This window comes from Corvus hawaiiensis, chromosome 1 (assembly GCF_020740725.1).
Source record: "Corvus hawaiiensis isolate bCorHaw1 chromosome 1, bCorHaw1.pri.cur, whole genome shotgun sequence".
Taxonomy (NCBI): Eukaryota; Metazoa; Chordata; class Aves; order Passeriformes; family Corvidae; genus Corvus; species Corvus hawaiiensis.
This window is the reverse complement of record NC_063213.1, coordinates 70,696,126-70,713,887: the sequence shown is the minus strand read 5'-3', so window position 1 is coordinate 70,713,887 and position 17,762 is coordinate 70,696,126. Positions and strand designations below refer to the sequence as shown.

The 17,762-nt window shown below is 38.4% G+C and overlaps 1 protein-coding gene across 2 annotated transcripts in view; it reads left to right on the top strand.

Moving 5' to 3' along the window:
• GMDS (GDP-mannose 4,6-dehydratase) overlaps window positions 1-17,762 on the top strand; it is a 412,789-nt gene that overhangs the window by 53,494 nt on the left and 341,533 nt on the right. For both annotated transcript variants that reach the window (XM_048310367.1, XM_048310358.1), the window contains exons 2-4: window positions 8,060-8,104; window positions 11,823-11,910; window positions 15,389-15,498. In XM_048310367.1, the coding sequence (XP_048166324.1) occupies window positions 8,060-8,104; window positions 11,823-11,910; window positions 15,389-15,498 (243 nt within the window). The remainder of the gene's footprint in view (window positions 1-8,059; window positions 8,105-11,822; window positions 11,911-15,388; window positions 15,499-17,762) is intronic.

Genomic DNA, 17,762 nt, shown 5'->3' with positions numbered 1-17,762 from the left:
TGTTTTGGAAGGCATAAGAAGAGTCATCTTAAAATTCTTGTATTTTTGGGTTTTTTTCAATGAACTAAAGTATAGATTTATGTAGTGAAGACTCAAAATGCATAACATCCCCATTTTGTGTAGAAGAGCATATGTGTACAGTAAACTCTGCAGAACAACTCCTAAGAGCTCTCTTGCTAAATTTCTCCCCTGTTACTGTTTCTTCCATTTCTCCAGAACAAAAGGTGTTACAAATAGTTAGGTAAAGCCAGTAAATGAATATGTAGCATTTTGGTCCAAATATTCATACTTTCCATAAGAATATAGCTTTGGCATTTCTGTAGGGTTTTTCTTGTTTGTTTGTTTGTTTTGAAATTTCAATCACATTTTTCACTTTCTATTCTATTGCAGAACTACTAGGAAGTTTATTGCTTCCTAGTAGTGACAGGTCTTTGGGTTCTTTTGGTTCTTTTTATCCCTTACTGGTGTAAAGAGAAATCTGAGCTGCCTGGAGCTCAGGGTGCTGATGACCACACGTAGGCTGGCTGGTCTCTTGGCCCCTCTGAATCCACAACTCTGAAAAGTATTAGAGACCATCTTTTAAAGATCTCTGGTTTTGAAACTTGGGAAGTTTGAGAATTTTGAAATAAAAAGGTGGAAATTGCATGAACAAACAGAATTCATGAAAAAAATTTTTTATGCTTCGGAAGATGCCAGAACGGTGAAAACTGGGCTCAGACCATGCTGACTGAGAGAGGCAATACCAAAGAGAGTTATGACCAGTTGTAAGGCAAGCTGTTTACTCCTAGAACTTGAAATGTCCAGAAACAGAGTGTTTGCTCCTGTGATTTGCAGATCACATCACTGCAGGATCAGCACTTTTCTTCCACCCAAGTGAATATTGCAAGACTGAGAGCTGTTAAACAAGCCTTCCTCCTAGATTTTCAAATTTCTCGTTATGCAAACTTTTAAGAAAATAAGAGTTGGGTTACTGTGCACTGCTTCTATCCTCCAACTGGAACATGTTTTCTGGTTTTGTGTTTATCTGTAAATAAACTACATTTCAGACAAAATTATGATGTCCATATGTAAAGCTGAGTTCAGAAGAATGAATTAAAAAGCTTTTTCCTGGTCTACTTGCATTTACTTCTCCTTTATTCGGCTTTGATCTCATGCAAACAAGATAGCAAGTGCAGTGTTTTGTTTTGTCTCAAATAACTGACCTTGCACTCTTAGGAAACAACGTCTTGAGCTAAACTTAAAGTAACAAACTCAGGAGGTGAGCAGGAGTGGCAGAAAGCCTGCTTGAGCCATCAGTGTGAGAGGCTGGTGCTACAATGAAAACAGCTTTAACCTCAGCTGCTGCATTAGGCTGCTGGAGAAAGAAAGAAAAAAAAAAAAGTGGCTCTGTCTAGGAGTGAGATGACTCCATTATTTCTGGTAGGTTGGGTGTTGAGCTATGGTCATAAGTTCAGGTGGCCTCCCCAGGTTACAATAATAGCCATGTTATTACTGCTATTATTGGTTTTCCACTCTAGGATGTTTAAAGATGGCATGCCAAGATTTCACATTTTTCTTCCTGGTGTCACTTCACAGAATTACTCATTTGCCTAAACATAAAAGACACTGAATTTCCTCTGAACCCAAAATTTCAGGGCTTTATGGATTTTTACTGTGACAATTCTGAACTTTGAAATTTTGATGTCAAAGTTACTCTTTTGGGGGCATAGCCTTCAGCTTAGTCCTGGGTTTCCTGGTTTCTATGCCTTCTGCACTAGGTTTTTGTACGTTTGGGTTTCCACTGGGTAGTGTTTGGTGTTAGTTTGCATTTGTTGCATATTGAGGGGTTTCCCCCTGAGTCAGTGAGTTACCTAATGGGGCTGTTGGCTTAGTCTGGGTACTCTGAGGGTAGGCAGATCCAAAATGCTCATAGCTGCTGCTGATTGGAGCTGCTCTTGCAATTTTGGAAGGGTGAAAGACCATCTGATACCAGTACCTTTTTGAAGAAATAGGGTAGTGCAAAACAATAATCTTGTGACTTTTAAAACTGTTATGGGTTTCCCATTACATACATACACTAGAAGTTTTAATTTTTGTCTGGTATGTTGCCCATATGATTTGCATTTCCATGTTTATAGACACATTCTTCCAATCACTAGTGACACAGAAAAGTATAGCTGGGTTTCTCTCAAATTCAGCATTCCAAACTGGTTTGGTTTATATTAGTGTACTAATAGATTAGTATACAATACTAGACATTCATATTTGAAGAAAAAACTAAGGTGTTGTAGCTCATAACTTTTAAAAGTTTTAGAAGGCTCTCTACCGAGTCTATTCTTCTTTATAGTAATAGTTCTTCGGACATATCTGAGAACTAGCAGTTATTTTGAGTATCTTGATGTTAAAGCCCACACCTGAGAGCTTAGGGACATGATTTTTAGGGGTTTTTTTCTAAAAAGCTATCAAGAACCTGACTGTTGTCACTGGGAAATTTGTGGTGCGCTTGGACATAACACACTATGTGCCACAGGTTCCTGCAATTAGGAAAAAAACTTATATACTCAGTTTGTTGGTGCAATTTGTTTTTCCCAAGCTGAAATGTTGGGGGGAGGTTTGTGTGATAGATACAAGCTGTTTGATTATTGTAGAATATCATATGGGGTTTAGACTAAAGGTTTTATATATTTAAATATCAAAAAAAAAAATCAATGACATTGAACTGACATACCTTCCTGTTGTTGGCTTAAGTTAAGCCAGACTGGTTGGTAAGGAGCAAACTTGAATTACAGAGGTTTTTTCTGCTCGTGTCAGCCTTAGAGTGGTGTAAGCTTTACTTTTTAAGCTAGGGGTCCATGCTGAGGTTCACAGTAGAATAGCTGTAAATATTGATCATGTGAATAATGTTGTTTTAGATAAAGACAACTGGAGGGAGGGAGAGAGGAAGAAAAACCTATTGCTGTTTTCTGTAACTGCAGTTGCAACTCTTAATATAACTTAATACTTTACCAGCAGAATGGTGCATGAGGTCAGATGGAGCTCAGGCTAGGAAATAACAGTGATTCACTTTTCCAAAGCAACTTTGCTTTTCTTTTGCCTTTAAACAAGTCTTAATTGGAAAAGAACAGAGTAATACAAGTAGAATGCTTTCCTTGTTGTTACTACCTTTTCCTCCTGATTAATTTCATTTTTTGCACTGCAGTTAATGAATTACAAGACTTTTGATTAAGTAGACAATCTTTTAAAGCAAAGATTGTATTTTTTTAACATTGATTGCCGTTTGACTTTTGATAGCAGGAACAAAAGGACACTTGTTTTTATATTCTTACTTGGCCAGAATACAAATCAAAATAGCAAAATAACTACTACATCTGGAGGGTGGCAGCTTTAATAAATCAGTTAAATACTTCAGAGTTCATAGTTTTTCCTGTTTTCAGTATGGGGAACTTTTTATGAATGCTTTAATGCTTTACCTTGATTATCACCTTGAAGACTTAAGACAAAGTGTAGCACTGTTCTTTTTATAGTATCTGTAAAAAATGACTGATTTCCTCTGTAAATCACTGGAAATTATTAGAAGTATGCATTTTTCAACAAAAATAACTTTTTACTTTATTACTCTCATGGATTTTTCATTTTTAAGGAAGACTGCTCTGGAGTGCTATGAGCAAATGAATGGTTGTTACGGACTGCTATTAAAATCAGTTAGATGTTGCTTTAGAGGGGTGTGTATCTCCTCTCCCAAAGGATCTGTCTCCATACTCCAGTTGAATAAGTCTCTGAAATAGCATTAGCTTCTAGCTATGCAGAAGTTCAAAAGTTGATGAACCAACAATTCATTGTGCAAGGCCACCAGTGGCACTGGTTCTGTAGATTTTAATGGGAGGATGGATTATTCATTCCAACAAGGCTAAATGAAAATAGCAACTGTGCACTGTTGGCGATGTTGTTGCAGAAAGGTGCCTTCAGGAAATAAACACGTGTCCTATGGATGAAAGTGTGCCTCTTTTTTTCTATAGACTTTCCCCCAAACAGATTAACTGAACCTATCAAAACTTCAGCAGAGCACAGCTATAGTTTATAGCTCAAAAGGAATTGAGAACTGCTGAGAATGGCCTTGATAATTGACACACCACCTTTGGTTTGAACTTCCACGAACTCACCTTTGTAGTTATTCCTAAGGGCATGGCACTAGCCTCAATCAATTTTGAATTTTATAAGTATAAGCATCTTTGATCTCTTCCGTGGTATGTGGAAAACTATTACACATTTTTTTCAAAGGTGTAATGAATTCTGAATACTTGATATACTGTGGGGATGTTTCTTTTCAAATGTTTATATTACTCCTCTGCAACTGAGAGCCCTTTCTCCTCAGTGGTATGGTCATAATACACTTGCATCATTTATGTTAGGTCTTTAATTCTTTCTCCCTTGTTCTGAAAAAGCATTCCATATACTTCTCCTGGAGCCTTAAGAGTAGTAGTAAAAGAACCCTATTCCTCCTCATCTTGATCTTTTTTTTCCCCTTGGCCTCTCTTCCCTTGTTTCTTCATCCATCTAGTGCTTCCACTCCTCTTTGTTAGCAGAGAGGAGCTGTGGGGAAGAGGGAATCCTCTGGATAATGAATGCTCAGGTAGGGCGTTACCTAGTTCCTGAATCCAGGAGCTCTGTGGAAGGGTGTTGGAACTGGCTACATCAAAGAAAGAGGATGAAGATGGATTGCATTTCAGGTCACTTTTGCAGCCTTCCCTGAATGTGTCAATATAAATCCCAAATGAGTTCATTGCAAATGGAACTTGCCTGTGCAAAACGGTGTAAAATAAAGGAGATTGGATTGCTAAACAGGCTATTGAGTTACACTTGTTTTCAGTTTTCTGTATATATAATCCTATTATTTGCCCATGGATCAAGTCAGACTTGATTCTGTTTTTATTCTAGATGATTTTGGCAAAGCACTGTCTAACTCATTTGTCTCAATTTCTTCACCATGTTGGAAGTGTTTTTCTTTGATAGCGTGTCAAAACTTATTGAAGTTCTTGACATTAACTAGTGTATTAAATATAAAATATTGCATCCTAAAGTTGTCTCACACTAGTTTATGTGGCTGTTTTCTTTTGTCTGGGAATTTTACAGGCATGTTGTAAGGCAGCTGCAGTTGGAAACCTGCTGCTGTGTCTTGGAAACCAGCTGAAGTATCATTCTTTGTATGAGCTTTCAAACTACTATTTGGCTGAAGACAACACAGAGATTCAAATCTGAGGTGCCAGAGTGTGCTGAGGAGGAGCTGTTTTAACTGAGGTGGTTTATTTAGTCAGTCTTGTTAAGCTGTTTTGATCGTTCAAGCTGGTCTGACATATCTGTACGGAGCCAGGCCTCATTGTAATCCTACTTAAAGGCAGTTTGTAGGCAATTTTCTTTCAAGACTGATTTGTCCACACACAGAGATGTGCTTCTGTCTTCTGATATTTTGTTGATTTGTTATAAACTGAGTAGCATTAACTGGGTACTTTACGTTAGCAAAACTAAGCTCTCAAAGTATAATAGCACCTTAATTATATAATACTTTAACACCTAGTTCCTTTAATATCCCTTTTCTGGTTCAGGAATTCCTGTACCTTGAAGACTCTATTTGTAGTATAAATGCAAATCAATAGCTTTGATAATAGAATTTATATGCGTAATACAGTCTCCTATGGATAAAATTTTAAACCACTTTACAGAGCTTATTTATTAATATTTACTCCCTGACCTCATTAGGAGAAGATGGAAACTGTGCTGTCCTTACCAGCTGCAAACTCTTTGAGTCTTTGATGGCTATTGTGATTGCCATTCACACTGACAGGCTGCTGTACTGAAAAGAAAAGGAAGGGAAACGTGAACCCCGGGGCCGCGTGCGATATGGTATCGCAGCGCAGGACAGCACGGATCTGCACTGTGTGCGATTACCAGACAGTAAATCAGCTGTGCTGTGCCAGAGCCAGAAAGCAGGAGCTTTCACACTTGCTGCCTGTTTCCCACTCATTGTAAAGCCCTGCCCTATCACTTGATAGACCTGGAAAGGAAGCACAGAGGAAGCAAGTGCCACTGCTGGTTCAAAATGTTCCAGGGCGACTGGAAACTTTGAGCAATGGCCTGGGTGAGAAGAACAAGACCTTATTGACAGGGTTCAATCTTAGTTAAGTCTGTTTCCCATCAACTTGCTAGGTAATCACAGCCTTTCTTTTTTCATCTCCTTTGCACTCTCTGGGTCTCCCACTTTTTCACCTCCTTCTTAATTTTATTTATATTTGTTTGCTGCAGTGGACTGAGCAACCAAGGAGAACTAGGAAGTTTCCCCTCTCTGCTAAATCCTGGAGGAATTGCTAATGAAAAAAATGACAAAAGCATTAAAAGTAACTGTCATCTCGCCCTTGGTGCCCATGTTTCTCCAGATTTTCCATTGAATATTGTTTGAGTTTATCCTTTCAGTAGAATCTTGTTATTATCATTTGATGTGCATATTCTTGCAGTGAAGCCATGGTATGTGGTTTGTTTTTTTCCCAATTAACTGGTGTCATAGACTGGTGACGGCTTTTACAGGGCTCTAGCCCTGTAAAGATTTGTGCACGCACACAGGTACATGTAGTGGGAGAAGAACATAAGCTGACACTTTCTTGGTTTCAACCTCTTCTAGACTGTGTGAGACTTTATGAAGCATTTATACCATAAAGTAATTCTTTTTCTAATGCTGCAGTTTTAAACATAGAGCAATGTGCCCCTTGTGTGCTGTACTGTGCCATTTTGCATGCATGTACCCCAGGATTTTGCCATCAATGCAGTAAGCAATTTCCCTTGGCAGCCCTGCTCCTGTAGGGCCTCCTAGTGCATCTAAAATTTCTTACTTTAATGTGTTATTCTTCTTAGGCTGTCTATGAGACAAAAAAAGTTCATTTAAACTGAGGTAAAAAAAAAAGGTTTTTCTCTGGAGCAACATGCTTTTAAGGGATGATCAGAGAGATATCTGTTTAGTTTTGCTCTTAACTATCTCTGGCCATGATCATGACAGAACAGATCCACATAACAGTTTAAACCTATAAGCATAGGTGGCATCTCATTGTTTTTATGGTCTTTTTGTAGCAAGTCATTTGGGTCTGGTGGAATACATTTGCATATTAAAGGAACAACCAATTCAAGAAGTCAGTGAAAGCTGCAGACTTTGTGTGTGGGTAATATTCACTGACCTGCTAGTGAGAACTCTTTTGGAGGGGTAAACTTTGCTGGGTTTGTGATGGTGTGTACACATTTATAAAGACAGTATGACTTATTGGTTTTGGTAATCCTGGCAATGGTCATGCCAGGAAAATCCTCTTAGTTCAGGAAAACATGTGCTAGCATGTATTTTAAAGTATTTGCTTTTGAGGAGCTTAATCATTTAAGTTTGACAAAGATTTCAAAGGAGGAAAAAAAGAAAAAGAAAAATCCCTGAAATTAAATGACCCAAATTCTCAACCTTCAGTGATATATATAAAATATGAAAATGGCTTTTATTCTGTAATTTAAATATAAGGTGTGCTAGGGATTTTTTTGAAAACTCAGTAGGTCAGGCAAGGCAGAATTATTGCTGCCTTCAGAAGCTTTGTGGAAGGAGTGTCTGTGCAAGGGAGATGCCAGCATGACAAGGTGCTACAGAGGCACGTTGGTTTGCAGAGAATGCCAAGCTTGTGCTATTTTTTTTTGGTATGTTTTTCCTTCCCTATCTCCAAAATAGTTCAAATTCAATGACTGTGGTTAGGATATTTTGGAAAGATAATCCCCAGGCACTTTATAATGGAACTTGGGAAGAGATTCAAGAGATGGGAGTTCTCAACCAGCATTTGTAAGCAAGTATCTTAAAATATACTGCTTCGTAGTCTAACATTAACTAAAGAGAGTCTGTAGTATTTTTAGGTTGGTGTATGAATCTGGAGAAATCAAAGTATGTGCTTGTTACCCAGTCTACTCACTATGAGTTTTTTTCTTCCCTCTTTTGAGATCTTAAGCGGTCCAAATCTCCCAGGCCTATTCAATGTGTTTCTAACATTTTCCTATATCTTACTCTTCCCAGGATGGATCGTACTTGGCTGAGTTCCTGTTGGAAAAAGGCTACGAGGTGAGTGACTCGGTGACTGGCTACAGGCTAATGGAGTCGTTTGGATGCTGCAGCTCCAGCCCGCTTCCTCTGCTTCTGTCCTTCTGTGTGTATGTTTTCCACTCCAGTCCTAGATAACAAATCAAAACTCCAGAGAGGAATGTGCAGCATGGCCTGTAATCATGCCAGGTTATTGTACTATTTATCATCTAATGTCCACTGGTGGATTCCCTCTTCTCCTCGGGGTACAGCTGCTTTGCATGTTTCCCGCCAGCTCAGATAAGCAGCGACCTGTGCGAGCCAAAACTGTAAGGAATTAGGGAATAATTTATGATGCAATATACCACATAAAGGAATAAGAATCTCTTGTTTGTTCTCTTTCCCCAACTCTCTCTCTCTCCACAGTAAAGCCCCTTTTATTTTGGCAGTTATACTTCAGCAATGAAAACCGTGCATTTTGCTTTCTCTGTTTAAAAAGAAAAAAACAAACCCTAAAGCAAAAACCAAACAACAAACCCCAAACAAGTTGTACTTTGGTATGGTTACTTTCTACATTTTCTCTTGGGTTAATTAATTATTGCTTTGCACATGATTTTTGCTTACTTTTTACTTGAAATAAGGGGAGTCTGATTCCATCTTGCTGCATAATTTTCCCTGGCAAAAATCACATTTCTTGTGGTCCAGCAAAACAACAATCACATTGTTGCTATTGTTATGGTATGATTTGATGGGTTTGAACTGATGTGGGCATAAGTGTAAGAATATTTGCTTTCTTGGTCATAAAAGATGCTTCCAAAATGTATGATAATGGAAGGAAATGGGGTGGTCAAATTAATCTCCCCACAATGTAGTCTTTTCTGGGGTTTTAGTAAAAGGTAGGGCTTGTTTTAATATTGAATTTTATTACTTCTGTTGTAATACTGCTTCATAGCTTAGTGAGAAGTCTCTTCTCAGCCAGTCTGTGTTTTCCATACTTTTGTACCAGGTTAATCTTGCCTTGCTTATTCCATCCTTTCTCTTGCTTTATTGATTGATTTGCTTATTGAAAGTTGGTTTTTCAGTGTTGTAAATTGATTATTTTTTTACTATTTCTCCATTCCATTTGTGCATATGATAACTGATTGCCTCCCTATCTGGGATGCTTCATTTGACTTTCTTTCTTTCTTTTTTTTTTTTTTTTTTGTGAATTTCAATGTGTTTAAAGATCTGGCTCTGTTGCGAAAAACCCACTGATACATTCTTAACTAGATTAACCAGTTTGCACACATTTTGGCTTGTCATAGAGTTTGCATTTCACCTGTCCCATGCAGACAAAGGTACCTTTCATCAGTTTTCTTATGGTAACGTTGCTGTCATGGATTAAGCATTTGGCAGGTTTTCTTGCTGTTGTATGTGCATACCAGAATAAGGAGTGGGAGAAAAGAAAAGAAAAGAAAAAAAAGAAAAGAAAAAAACCGCCAGGGTTTGCATGTTTTCTTGTTATTGCTGGATTTAACAGGCTCTCTGGGTTTGTCTGTTCTGAATCTTTTGAAGTTCTGGGATGATTGCACTTAGCCCATCTCGTTGTTCAAACGTTTGCATCACTGTCATTAGCAGATATAAAGCTCTTGCAAGTCCAATCTTTCATCAAGCTTTTGAGCTGGCAAGATTTGACTTATTGGTCAACCGTCCAGTTGAACATGAATTTCAGCATGACTTGATTCAGAGATAGATAACTGGGTGCTCAAGAAGTCTCTCATCAGAATTTTAAGCCAAAATATTTAATTTTGCTGGAAGAATTATGGGATCATTTAGATTGGAAAAGACCTCCTAGATCATCCAGTCCATCTCTTAACCCAGCATTGCCAAGTCCACCACTAAACTATGTCTCTAAATGCCAGATCTACTTGTCTCTTAAATACCTACAGGGCTGGTCACTCAACTACTTATCTGGGCAGCCTGTTCCAGTCCTTGACAGTCCTTTCCATGAAGAAATTTTTTCATAATATTTAATCTAAGCATCCCCCATTGTTGAGCACCTCACTTAGCTTCCGTCAGAATAATTAGTTACTTTAAAACTGCTAAAGTCCGATATTTTACCTGGCAAAATAGTAGTTCATTTGAGTACTCAAAATATTTTCAGCATCATTTGTGAAAGTGAAGTTATTAAGAAAGTGTCTTTTTTTGAAAGTGTTTCTCTGTAAGCTTCGTGTCTCTGTAAATTATCCACAGAATCTATAAAGAATTATTTTGATAGAGCTTTTAATTACATGTTTTATTTTCATAAATTCATTATTTGATGGAAATTTCTTTTGGGGGACACATTTCTCAGTGCCTCATTGATCCTGAAAGTGCAAATATTTTATTCAGTTTTGGAAAGTTTAGTTTGAATTGTAGAACATGGTATGTGGTAAGCAATGTGACAGGACACACAAGAGATTTTCTGCAAGGAAATTGGCATCATAAATTTGACTTGTAAGTTGTAAAGATGAAGTTATTGAGCTCTTTTAAATCTTGCCACCACAATGTCATTCTTAAATCAGCAAATTGGTCTCAATCTGCAGTCGTGTACACCTTTATATGTGGTTAAATTTTGGACTTAAGATGAAATAAAAAACATTTTCTTTGTCATTAACCATAGCTTGTGTTTGTAAAGCAAAAATCCCCAAACTAAACCAAAACCCTGAAGACTGCCTGTTCCTGCTGCTATATTCTCAAAAATTAACATCAAGTGGGAGAGTAAAGGGATGGCCTTACCAAACCAAGTGTAGGATGCATCAGAGTATAAGGGATCACTTTCAGAAATAAAAGCCAGGGAGAGGTGGAGAACGGTCAGATACTTAAGCTTGATTTCATTTGTGCAAGCACAACTTCTGTAGGTGGTAACCAAAGCTAACATGAATTTTGGCAGCAGGCATCGTCAGGCTGTCTTACAGGGCAGGAGGAAACAGGGTCAGTGTTCGAACAATTTCTCTAATGTATTAGGCACAAACACTCTTTTCTTTAATGTTAGTCAGAACCAGTGTAGCTTTTTTTCACCAGCTTATTTATCGTGGCAGGTTAAAGGAAATTCCCAAGCTGGGTTTCAGCCTTAGGCTTGTCTGTGTCTCTTGTAACCCACTGGAGAACAGTGACTCATGAGGTCCACAAAACAGCACTGACTGTTCTGGCTGTTCTTCCAACACCCCAGAAAGTGAAGGACAGCTCATTTTTAAAATACATTTGGGCCTTGCAGCTGCTGCTCCTTCTTTCCCTTGTCTCCCTTCTTTCTCTCCTTCTCTCCACTCTGCCCGTTCTGTCCTTTCCATAGCCCCATCTTCTGCTGCTGCTTTTTCTATGCCTGTCTCTGCCTGCAGAAGGACTTCTCTACAACCAGGGAGCACTGGTTTTCTTGGCATTCACACATCGCTTCTTCAACTCCAGTAATGTTGTCAAGTCTCACTAACTAGGGGATGGTGCTCTGGGGCAATTCAGTGTGCCGTCTGTACTGTATGTGATATTTGGGCTGCTACTGGTGTCAACAAGGGAGAAGGGGAAACCACTCAAGGGTGCTAAAGTAAATATGACAGCACCTGACCTCATCTCCCAGTATTATGTTTGTGAATTGGATAACTGTCCATCTTTAGGAATAGAGATGAGCTCTGATTATCTGATAAAAGGGTTAGGCTTATGTACATGAAAATTTTGAGTGATGGTAGTGAGTGCTTTCCTCTTGATGCTTAGCACTTTTGTTTTGTATTTTTCCTTGTTCAATCCCTAGGTGCACGGCATCGTTCGTCGGTCTAGTTCTTTTAATACAGGCCGGATTGAACATCTCTATAAGAACCCACAAGCTCACATTGAAGGAAGTAAGACTTTGCTTTTATATTTAAGGTGGTATATGTTATATTTAGCCTGTGCTGTGTTTTTGGTGGAGAAAGATCCCTGGGAACATGAAGGGAATCAGGTTTTCTTCTGCTAGGGTTATCTAGTTGCTCTATCTCGGAAAGAAAAGTGACCGTTCTTCTCTGAAGAAGGTGTGGCATGAAATATGGATACTCTTCTTTGTTTGAGTTTTGAAGAGTGGAAAATATGAGAGGGACCCAGGAAAGCACTTTGTGCTGTGTAGAAATGCTGCCAGAGTTCAGACATAGCTGGGCAGTAACAGTTAGAAAATGGCTGCAAAATGCTATGTGAGGCTAAAAATACTGAGATATTAGAATAGTAAAACATGGGTTTTTTGGAGGCAGTTGTCTTGAGTAATCCATTTGTGTTTCCTCATGAGCTCCATGGTGTCTGATGGAGATGAAGGTTTGGAAACAGCCTGAGTGAGAGCATGAATAAGACATCATCAGCTCTTAATGATGACAGGAAGAATGAATCTTTGGACCCTCAGAATTTCTGCACCCAAGGAAGGGAATACCTGCTTTTCCTGATGGAAAGTCTCTGCTCTTGGAACCTTGCCAAAATTTACTTCGTTCTCTGTTACCAAGGATAATTTGGAAAGTTGGAATTATTACCTTTAGGGTACACATGGCAAATGTTTATTTTATCTTAAAGGAAATTAACTGCTCCCTTAGTGAGAAACAGCTCAAATGTTAGATGGCTCCAGTTCAGCAGAAGGATTGAGCACATTAACAAGCATATAGTTCTCCATGCTATGTCTATTTTGTAGAGTTGTGCAAACTGATGCTGTCCTAAATAATCCAGTTTAAGGTATTGTTAACAACAAATACCTCCATGGTGTAAATAAGTGGTGTTTTTGAAGTCTGCTTCACACCATGTTTAAACAGAGCCTAATTTAATCAGGTTTCATATATAATGCAAATTACAGATTTCACTTGATCTTTGCTTGTAATTTTTTTTTTTTAATGCTTCATTTTTGACATGGTATTGCTCTGATTAGTTGCTACTTACTCTACATTGCTCATTAAAATATCTGATTAATAGAGGGGTAGAATTGAACAAAATATCTTTGCTAAGAATACTGAAACCTGTTTTTCTGTCAAGAACAATGTAAGAACTGTTTCCCATGACTTGCATTCTTGGCTTACAAGGTAGAATGAAGAAAATGAAATCAAACAGGAACCTGTGCATTGTGAGGACCATCTTGTGAATATGAAAAGTGATTTGAGAAGACAATGTAGATCACAATAAATGTATATACAAACATTTAAGGAAAGGGATGGAAGGAAGAAAAGAGAAAGCAGATGTTAATTTTTTTCCCCACTTATCTCATTTTCCTTTAACTGAAGAATGCAGCCATATGAATGGGAGGAGGAGAAGGAATTGGACTTGGAATCTCAGGAAAGGCTGCTCCATGGAAACTGTTTGGAAACAATGGGTTTCCAGGCAGTACTGGAGGAAGCAAAGAAGCAATAGTGGTTGATGTGAGCAAACCCTAATTTTATCTTTGCCATTTGTGTTTTTCCCGTGAGGAATCGATCGCGTGTTGCAAGATGGTGCTCTTCATAGACAGTGAACCTCTTTGTATGAAAAAAGTAGGGAGCACAGGAAGGAAGACAAGGTGTATCCTAAAGCAAGCCCTCCAGCTGTTGCTTGCTAAGGACTTTCTTAGATTGGATAATATTACTAAACCCCAAAGGTTCTGACATTTGATCTGTGTTTATAAATCTGTGCACCAAATAAACCCCATTTCTAGTAAGTCTTTCCACTTAGCCTTTCACTCTTGAAAGACCTCTTTCCCATGGGTCAGGAAGTGAACATAGCTTCATTCCCTTCTCCCCTTCAGAAAGGCCATTTGGGCCAGAAGCTTTGAAGACTTGGTGGTGGACCAAAATAAGCACTTCCCTTGAGAGCATTAAATTTATGGTAATAGTGGGCTGGTGTCCCTGTTGCCTCGGTCAGCCTAGCTGGCAGGCCACCTTCCCCTGGGAAGCTCTGACACTGCTCTCTGGCCTGGGGGTGGTGGCAGGACTGCATATCATTGGTGTAGGAAGAGGAACATGGGCTCTGGCATCTCTTTTCTGCCTAGCATTACCTGTTAGCCAAACTTCAGCTGGGTCTGAAGTCTCTTCAGAATGTCCTTTGCAAGTGATGTGGATGTGAAAACAAATTTCAAGAATATACCATGGCTGTATTACTTTATCAACATGAAGAACCTCATGCACATGTTTTGTGGGAACGTACAGGACTGAACATCTGAGAATTGCATGATCTGTTAACTTCCTTGCTGTTTTATACTGCTAAAAAAAAAAAAAAAAAAAGAAAAACCTAAACCAGGATAAATAATAACAGTTCACATATCTCAACAGCAGTTAAAAAATCTACTGTGGATTCATATCTCTTGTAATAAACCTGGTATTTCAGGACAAAAAAAAAAAGTTATTAAGGTCATAAACATCAAATGAAAATCTATAGAAATATAGCAAGTAAATGTAAACAGATAATTCATTAATAGTTATGACTTTTTATTGGAAAGATCTGTGAATAGCAGTGTGGTTGTTTGATTTTTTAAATTTTTTTTTTAAATAAAAGGAAAAAGATCTGTGTTGGGAATTTCACTTTTGCAGCATCTTCTCGACAGATCAGGGTCTGAAAACAAGGACAACTTGATAAATCATTGCAACTTGCTCTTTAAATTTTGACAGAAGCTTGTTTCATGCTCTTACCTACTTTTTTACACACAAATTAGAAAGAAACTGAAGTCAGGAAAGAATAAATAACATCTGCATCTAACCAATTGTGGTATTTTGATGTGTAGTATCACAAAGCATGGTTCATTGACAGTTAAATTGTTCTCTTAAATTCCCTTCCAGTGTGTATCTGTATTTTTTTAATTGGAAAAACAGTAGTAACAAAAGCAGCAGGTTGTATTGTAATGTTATCTAAGTGTTCATCTAGTAGGTACCTTACACATTTTTGTTGTGTTGTGAAATTACAGTGAGAAACTAAAACGTGTGCAACGTTTTGGGAAGGAGAAGAAAGCCATTGATGCTTAAGAAGTTATTAAAACATTTTTGAGTGAAAGATTAGAAGCCCAAACTAAAAAATGCCCTATTTTTGTGACTGGAATTCTGTATCTGACATTAAACTTATTTATACAACCTGGGAAAATGAAGTGTAAGCTATTAAACAAATGATACAAGTGTTGCTAGATAAATAAGACTATTGAAAAAAGAATCTGAAATAGTATTCATTACTCCTATGGGGAAATGTATTTTGTGCTTAAAGCAGAGGAAAAAAAACCAAGCAAAACCAAGTTTAGCTAGTGATCTCTTGACTTTTTCCAATAAATATTTATTCAGACCTTAACCTGAAATAGGACATGGACCAAGAATGTCTAGAGATTAAAGTGTATTAACTCTGTGTTCTTGAACTCTGAAGACATGAAGCTGCACTATGGGGATCTCACAGACAGCACCTGCCTGGTGAAGATCATTAATGAAGTCAAACCCTCTGAGATTTACAACCTGGGAGCTCAGAGCCATGTCAAGGTGAGTAACCTCCTCTAGCACTGAGAATTCTGAATGTGTGGTGGTGGTGTTGGTATATTACCTTGATTACTTTAGACTGCAGCATTTATAGCCATTTTAACAACTGTTAACTTCACCAGGTAAACACTGCCTTCAGTCACGATAGTAATGTTTGCTGTGGTGCTAAATTACTGCATGAGTTTGCTACTGAATATATATTAAGATGTCAGAATAAAAAAGTTTAAACTGCCATTGTGAACAAAATCCACGTTTAAAAATCTGGTTTTTCTGTCACGTGAAACAACTTTTGCTGTAGGCTTTGCTGCTGATCAGTCCTAGCTGAGAAATTATGCAGTGCAGGCCAAGCAGTACTTAAAACAACATTATTTGGTTTGGTTAATATCAATACATTTATCAGAATGCATCACTTCTAGAAAGGCTTTGCCTATACCAGTTCTCATGCAGGCAATATTCTTTGAAGTATTGACCTACAAACAGGGAAAACAGCTCTGCTACTACTTGCAGTATTACAACACTTTTGGGATTTTGATTACAAAAATCAAGTTAGAAAAACTGGAATAAAAAGAGCTCATTAAAAACTAGTAATTTGACCCTGGCAAGTACTGCTGCATCAAAAGGATAGAAAATGAATAGTAGAGGCAATAACTTTGTGGTTTACATTTATTAAGCTACATTGCTTTAAAAGGTCAGTTTACTACCAAGTGACCACTATTTATTCCTCATTCATACTGCATGATTACAAACTGAAGCTGATGTTCAGGTAGCAAATTGTCATTGAAATAAATTGTGCATCAGTCATATGTCCTGTCCTTACTGTTTGCAATGTGTAAGCATTCTAAAGTGATAATATTCCCTGGCCTCTCTGAGGTAAGAAGTGCGCTTTCATTTGAGCCTCATGAGAATCAGTTTGGCTTTAGTTTTCTAAGTAGGCCTTGCCACAAAAGCAGCGTGTTGCTCCTATCACTCTGTAAGCCTTGAAACGCAGCAGGAGGAAATCCCATTGGAAGACTGCACTTATTGACGACACACAGAGCGGAATACCGGCATGAAATGAAAATGATATTGCTTTTAATTTGCTTACATGATTGAATTATCTATGTTAAACATGGGTCTGGTTTATTAGCTCACATACTGCCGTATAACAGCAGGGCTGTATGAGTCTAGGGGCAGAAGATGGTCCAGAAGATAACTGAACTGCTGCTTTGCAGAGAGAAATCTGAGCCAGCAAACTATGCTGGGTATTTTCAGTCCACAGCTAGGTGTCCCAGCATCCCTTTTCTTGAATTGATTCACTGTATATCAATCTCTGTGGAAATTACTTGTCCCACTTAGTTTGGGACTAGAATGTTAGTACCATGCTAGCATCATCTGTCTCCACATGCCTGCTCCAGCTGCAACAGCTTGGTGGCAGCATTGGGAGGGCAGGAAGGAAGGGGTATAATAGTGGTGCTGGTGCTGCTGCTGCTATAGATTTTTGGATGATTCTGCCATGGGATATGGGAAGGATTATTCCCCAAATGCCTCACTGCATGATTAGCTCGGTGAGAGCATGGGGCTAATAATGCCAAGGTTGTGGGTTTGATTCCCATATGGGCCATTCACTTAAGAGTTGGACCTTCTAGGTCTCTTCCAGCTCAAACTATTCTGTGATTCTGAGCCAATGCAGATCTGGCACTGAGTCTTGGCTTTTGGAAATCTAATGTGTCCCGGAGGACAATGAAAATGGCTCTATTAGAAGCTGGCCTGGATGCAGCAGGCTGATGCTTAGGCAATGTTAGCAGTCCCACTGGAAGCCTAGATGAACTTCTTCAAGGTGTGCTTGCTTCCTAGCATCTCCAGTAGTACTTCTGTTGTTGCAGTTGAGGAGAGAAGGTAGGCACCCCGAGTCTGTTGACTGAGGTGGCTGGGGGCCTTGACTGTGTTATTGGCAGGACTTACAAACAGTCCAACAGAGTTTACCATTTTAAAACAATTCCCAGTGTTGAAAGAGGGAGTAGAACTTGACCATCTGTTCAGGTGAATGTCGTCACCAGAGACCTGAACAGCTGTTAACATTAAACTGTGGTTATATAAACTTACTGAGTTTGCTTGTGTGCATCATGTTTGGAGAAGGAGGGAGAAGAACTTCTAATCTTAGCTTGCTTCACATTCTGGTCACTTTGAACTGGTGACGTCTTCAGGATTTTTTTGGTGGTGTTTGTATTGGCTTGTGTTTATGCAGAATAAAGTTTTCTATCACTCTCACTTCCAGTTAGTTTATGTAG